Source organism: Haplochromis burtoni, unplaced genomic scaffold (assembly GCF_018398535.1).
Source record: "Haplochromis burtoni strain Fernald_Lab_line unplaced genomic scaffold, NCSU_Asbu1 Contig_1109, whole genome shotgun sequence".
Classification (NCBI taxonomy): Eukaryota; Metazoa; Chordata; class Actinopteri; order Cichliformes; family Cichlidae; genus Haplochromis; species Haplochromis burtoni.
The window spans coordinates 22,905-29,691 of NW_024583470.1; the positions used below are offsets into that span (position 1 = coordinate 22,905).

A 6,787-nucleotide genomic window follows, 5' to 3' on the forward strand; every position below is an offset into this window, starting at 1 on the left:
AAGAAAGGTGGGGAACATCGTCTGAAGCAAGCTCCTTAAAAGAAGAAGTAGGTGGAGCTGGAGGAGAGTAGTGTGGACGCTATGAAAGGAGAGAAATAAGCAGAAATTTAAACTCCGACTCTACAAACCTCTAAATGTGTTGAGATGAATTCTGTCAGAAATACTGTTGGTAATGTCTTTTGACGGGTTTCACAATATAAGAAAAGTTCTACATCAACATTAACTCAACAAAAGAATCACATAGTTTGTTGCACTGCGGGACATCTGCTACATGCCATTTAGATATTTCTGAAATTGAACTGAATTATTGTTCCATATATTTGTTAAATTTCTTGAATTTGTTTTACTGAATGTGCAGCATCAGCGTCTTAGTGTAAGGGGACTAACCGTGAATGAACCACAAGTGTCAAACAAACCAAAACCATAGCAATCTTCTTCCTCCTGCAGCAGGAAGACAAAAGCATGAAATCATAAACGTCAGCATTTGTGAAGATTGCAGCAGCAATACAGTCAGTGCGATCAATAACATGATGATCACATGTTTAGTAAAGGACAGGAACACAGATGTGTTGCTCCCTCGGCCGCTGAAACAAAATCTTTGGCAAAACTACAGCTCCAGTTTATGCGCATGAGGACTAGTCATGTATGAACAACAGTTTAAAAAATTCATACCAAAGAGTCTTCCTCTATTAGGTCTTCATCATCCTCGGGAGAAATCCAGTTAATGTAGGGAAGGAAGTCCACATCTTCCTCTGCAATCAGCTTGGGGATGTCTGTAAAACCAGGCTGTGGTTGCTCTGAGTCCTAAAAATAAGATCAGTTAAATAAATATTTGATAAAAAAGCTAAAAGAATGGAAAACAAGCTGTAAATGTGAAAAAAGGCTGATTTGACAAACCCGTTCCTCAATGGCCACAAAGCTGGTAAACTGAGACAGGATGGAAAACTCTTTGCTTAACTCGATGATGAAGGACTTCAACTCTGCTTTCTTACCCTGTAAAAGTAAAAAAGTCAGTTTCCAGAGTTTCTCCCTCACAGCCCACCCAGGTATGCTAACAATCAGCCTGTAGTCACCTCTGAAGATATCCATGAGGAATGTATTGTTAAACAATCCCAGCACTGTTAACTAGAGAGCCTAAGCTAACTTCTGTCAGTTTGGACAGCAGTGGGAACGAATGGGATCATTGTCCTGCTGCTTGACATCATTTAGGCCAGAGATAAGCTGTTGTACAGATACAGCCACTTATAAAGGCTGCCTTATTCCTGACAGGACCATGACAGGCACCTGGTGGGTCCATGGCCAAGTAACGGCTGATCCGTCATGTAATAATATCCCCCTAAGGTGGGAAGTAAGTAAGAAGTAAGTACAAATACTTTGTTACTGTAATGAAGTACGATTTTTAGGTATCAGTACTGGTAGGGCTGGACATATCATACCGTTCATGGTAATACTGGTGTAATGTTGGGCAACGATAAGAAAATGAAATATCGTGATAGAATACGGGTAAAACGCGCATGCGCAGTGCCTTTGTTTTCATACGCACATGGCAGAAAAAGCATGATGGCGACAGAGAATGAGAAGGGTGAAAGCAGATCGTTGAATGAAACGATGAACCTGAACTGGTTTGTAAAAATTCTGCAGCTTCACTGGTGTGGAACTGGTTTAGCTTTCGTCCCTCAGATACACAACAAAGCACTATTTTTGGTAGAGCATGCTAGCGGGCCGTCGTTATTACCGTGTTGTTTGGAAAATACGGCGCACTTAAAATCAATCCTTTGATTTTTCTGAAAGTTGACAGAGCCCCTTATAATCCGGTGTGCCTTAAGTATGAACTCTGGTTGTGTTACTGACCTCGAAACGAGTTTATGTGCACGGCGCTCGAAAATCTGTCAAATGTTTTAGTACGACTTTGCTAAGCTACGAAGCCGCACCGCTTGATGGATTGTTGGAGCCAATGTTGCCAACTCCTCAGTAAGGAAAATCGTTATTGGCTGTCCTAAAAGTCGCTAGAAGTTGCCAAATGATGTCATCTCTTAATTTGCATAATGCTAATGTAATTGTAACTTACGGTGTTGGAGAGAAAAATAACATCGTGGACATAAAGTGAGTAAAAAATGTTCTTCCAAAAATTTATTTAGAACTACAAATTAAATTTCTTTTAGCAATTATTGTTTTTTTTAATGTCACAATTCCAACCCTGCTCCTTTACCCGGGCTTGGACCGGCAAAAGTGACCCGAAATAGGCACTCTGGTGGACTTACTTTGTGTGTGTGTGTGTGTGTGTGTTGGCACTCTGGTGGAGTTACTGTGTGTGTGTTTATAAGTAGTTTTAAACCTTGTGATCCACAAAACAGCATAACAGTAAAAGAAAAACTGACTGCGTTACAGTCAGTGGGAGCAGCGGCTTCGCTCATGCGCGATTCATTTGTAGTTTGGACGCACAGGTGTGAACGTCTCCTGCCCTGATAGCAGCGGGGGGAGCACTATCCTCCGCCTGTGAGCGCTTTGATATGGGCGAGGTGCCCACGGCAGCACCGCTGCTTGTTGAGAAGAGCGATACGCACTTTCACGTCAAAAAGTGGTCATTAGTGATGTGCGATACCACTGATTTCCTTTCCGATCTGATACCAAGTAATATTCAGGGTGGTATCGACGATACTGATCCGATACTTTGTAGAAAAACTTGTTTTATTTATTGTATCTCAAATTATAGCGTCATCATGATTACATCAGATTACTTGTTCTTATCACTTAATAATGCAGAGTTCATCACATAGAAATAAAAAACTGAAGTTGTGCTATTTGAACACTTTGCCTGCCTGCAGCACTAAAGGACTCCATGAGAGACGTCTGTCTCCCCCTAGCAGCACCTGTCCCTCTCCTCCTCTTCAGTTCACCTCAACATACGCTCGTGATATTCTGTGATATGATTTACTGTGAGGTGTTTGACGAGGTCAGTGGTGTGGCCACAACACTTCACTTTCTTGCCACATGTATCGCAAACCACGTCTTGGCTGTTTGTGGAGGTAAAATACGTCCACACATGACTCTGTTTACGCTCAGCCATTGTTGTGAGTGCGCACGCCAGAGGCTGCCACACATTTATACAGCCGTGTTTCACACATGACTATGAAAGGCGGAAGGGAAAATAGTTCCTTCCAAACATAGACAATCCAAATGTTATAGTTTCTTTCCACTGTGTTCCTGTTAATGATAAACTACAAATTTACTCTAAAGTACTAAAATATCGATATTTTAATGTGAGAATCGATTCTAGAACATAAATGATTGGTATCGGAGGAATCGATATTTCAGGATCGATCTGCACATCATCTGTCGTCATAAATAAGTCTCCAATAACAACAGAAACAGTCACCAGATTTGTCGCTAGTCACTTTTTAGAAAAAAAGTCGCTAAGGGGCTCTGAAAACTCGCTAAGTATAGTGACAAAGTCGCTAAGTTGGCAACACTGGTCGGAGCATTGCGGCTATCGTAGGCGGAGCCTCGCGGAGTGATGTGTACTGTGCTTCAACATAATGTTACCGTATTGTGTGTGTTTAACCTCTTTTTAAGTGTTGTGGATGTTATACATGGTTATGCTGAGGATGTGTCGGCCAGTTTCCACTAGAAACGCCTTTTGGTTAAACTGTCAGCGAGGAATTTGCACTGTTACATTTTTATATAACTTTAATGCAGATAAAAAACAGCTGCTTGTTTAAGTGAAAATACATTGATGGGTTTTTTTTGCACTAATAAAGTTGTGGAGTTGTAAAGTATTTTCTCTAGTGTCAATTATATCGTCAGTTATATCGTTATCGCAAATTTTCAAACGTATATGGTGATAAATATTTTTGGTCATATCGCCCTGCTCTAAGGACTAGTTTATCAGTAGTTTATTTTCTGACTACTTTTTACTTTAACTCTCTACATTTCTAAACAAATATATGTACGTTCTACTAGGGACCAATCCAATATACAGTATCGGTCCGATCCTGACCTAAATTACTGAATCGGATATCATTTCCAGTTTATGGCAGGCTGGAGCTTTGTTGGGTCGTTCCTGAACATCCTTACAAACTTCCTCTCATCTGAGGGGTTGTGTCTTCTTCCAGACCTTGGCAGAGTCGTGACACATCTGAATAATAATGTTCACCTGAACTGATGATGTTGGAATCTGTAGTTGTTTAGAAATGGCTGCAAGAGACCTTCCCAATGTGTCCAAATCTACAATTCTTCTTCACTGAGTTCTTTTCTGTTCTTCTACTGGTCAATCTAATCAGTGCTATCAAACACAACTTTATAGGCTGGTAAAGATAAGCATAACATCATTTTACAGCATCACTAAAATATGCTATAAGAAATGATTAACAGTTCACAATGTAGTACGAACATAATGTCCATGATGAGTAAACCTTTGACCACAGCTGTATTTATTGTAATAAGGATTTTGAAACTAAACTGAACTGGAAGAAAAATTTGAAGAACAATAAAATATATATATATATCACTAAAACAACAACTACTGTAAATTTCAATCTTTGGTCTCACTTATCTGCAAAGTACCTCGTGTTCAGCTTCACTGGTGTCCAGGTTCCCGTCTTCATAATCCCTGATGACGGCCCTCGCGGTGAGCTTGTGAAGAAACTAAACACATGACATAACAATTACCTCACTGTCCTGTGATGGCAGTCAGCCTGCGTGAGGATTGCAGGCTTAACAAGTGAGATGTATGCTCATACAGCAGCTACTGTTGAGTGTCAGTGTGAGTTCTTACTGTGCCCTTTGTTTTCTGCAGCTCGCTGGTTGACACCATTGTTTTGAGCTCCTGACCACTCAGATTTCCCAGGAGAGTCGCCTGTGTTAAAACAACGGCATTATCATTATTGTCTAACGGTGTTGTGCTGTAACTCTTTAATCAGGTCAAAAAGCCAGAGACTGCAAATTAAAATAAAGTTCAAATATTTTGCTCTTCACAGTTTCTAAGTCAGCAGTCACACTGATGCAGATTAGTGTTAACTCATTTGTTCTTCCCCTCAGGCCACTCGCAGTTACTGTTCAGCTGGTAGAAATATAACCATGCCTGAAGTTTCAACCAAAGCATTACTAACCATAGAATAGTGACAGAGTGAAATTAGGTACTGGAAATAAGTTAAAGATCCACTTCCAATGTCTGTGAAGGTTCTCAGTCATCCAGGTCATCGTAGTCAAAGGAGCTTGCAAAGAAAAGCGTCTGGACTTCTTTAAGTTGCTTGAAGACGTTTCACCTCTCATCCGAGAAGCTTCTCCAGTTCTAAGGTCAAATGGTGGAGAGTCCCAGATATAAACCTAGTGGGAGTTTCCCCCCACAGAGGGACAAAAGGACCCCCTGATGATCCTCTAATCGCCTGAGCCAAGGTGTGAAACTGGGTGTGGGTCCCAATCAGCCAGAGTTTCGGGTGTGTTCATTGTGAAACCTGGCCCCACCTTATCATGCGAATTCCTGAGATCAGATGGCCCAGGATGTGAGTGGGCGTTAAGGCGTCTGGGAAGGATCTCAAACTGGATTATAGATGGCAGAGAGTTGGTTTCATAAGCCCCGCCCTCTGTTCAAAGCTGGTCGCTCACAGTGGATGTAAATGGCTTCTTTCAGTCCTCTTTCAAACCATCTGTCCTCTGTCCAAAACGTGAACACTGGCATCCTCAAAGAGTGACCTTTGACCTTTAGATGCAGATGGATCGCCAAGTCTTGTCCCGTGGCGGTGGCTCTTCTGTGTTGTGGCGTGCGTTATAAAGTTGCTGTTTGGTCTCTCCAATGCATACCCTGTACAGCAAACACTACAGTGTTAAGCCATTGTTGGAAACTGGAATTGGCTGGGCCGCGCTATGAATTCTGGGATATGGCGGGCCACGAAGGATACACCGACCCATTCTTGAAATCTGGGGAAAAGGAGGATGCATTTGTCGGCCGGATTCAGAGAGGTCTACGAATTCGGACAGCCTTTGCTGCGTCGCTGTGATGTTAAAAGGTCTACAAATGCAGCCTCAGGAGGATGCAGCCTACGTTTTGGGACACAGCTTATGCCACTTATTTATGTGCGAATGCTTAATAATGAAGAACATTAAAACATTACTGTTGGCCACATGTCGGCAAAGTTATGTGACATTAGAGATGTTTGTACTAACTTGGTTTTAAAACCTTTAAAACATACCCCGTTCAATAGTTGACTTTAATCTCACAGAGAATGTGATGATTTTGTGGATAATTAAAGTCAGTCATATATCCACAAACACAACAAGCTGAAAGTCAGTGATGCTGCTCGGTTTGCAGTCCTGAATATCACAGCACAAGCAGGATTCACTGCACTGTTAATGTGAGCTATGTTATATTGCTGCCTCTGTTCGGTGGTGAGCCCTGCGACAGACTGGCGACCTGTCCAGGGTGTACCCCGCCTTTCGCCCTATGACAGCTGGGATAGGCTCCAGCGCCCTCCGCGACCCTGGAAAGGATAAGCGGAAGCGAATGGATGGATGGATGGATGGATGTTCGGTGGTGTCGAGCCAAACGGACTTTAACGTGTGTTTGAACGAGCTGACGGTTCACTCGTTAAGCTGAAAGAAAGATGCTTTAATCACAGCAGTCACACATGTGTCCACTGCACCATCTGGGAACTCTTCTTGTTTAGCACTCGTAATAACACAAACACTAAATCCTGCTCCTCTGTGCTGTTGTGTAGCAGTTTGTACACCTGAGACTGTCACCTGTCTGTCTGTCCTGCACTCTCTCTCTGTTTCTTTCTCTCTGATTGTG

At 42.2% G+C, this 6,787-nt stretch overlaps 1 protein-coding gene across 3 annotated transcripts in view; it reads right to left on the minus strand.

Moving 5' to 3' along the window:
- Positions 1 to 6,787, minus strand: part of parp4 (poly (ADP-ribose) polymerase family, member 4) — a 55,262-nt gene that overhangs the window by 4,920 nt on the left and 43,555 nt on the right. For all 3 annotated transcript variants that reach the window (XM_014330878.1, XM_014330879.2, XM_042216552.1), the window contains 6 exons: positions 4,775 to 4,855; positions 4,564 to 4,644; positions 898 to 993; positions 673 to 804; positions 388 to 441; positions 17 to 79 (listed from right to left, as the gene is read on the minus strand). In XM_014330878.1, coding sequence (XP_014186364.1) covers positions 17 to 79; positions 388 to 441; positions 673 to 804; positions 898 to 993; positions 4,564 to 4,644; positions 4,775 to 4,855 — 507 coding nt within the window. The remainder of the gene's footprint in view (positions 1 to 16; positions 80 to 387; positions 442 to 672; positions 805 to 897; positions 994 to 4,563; positions 4,645 to 4,774; positions 4,856 to 6,787) is intronic.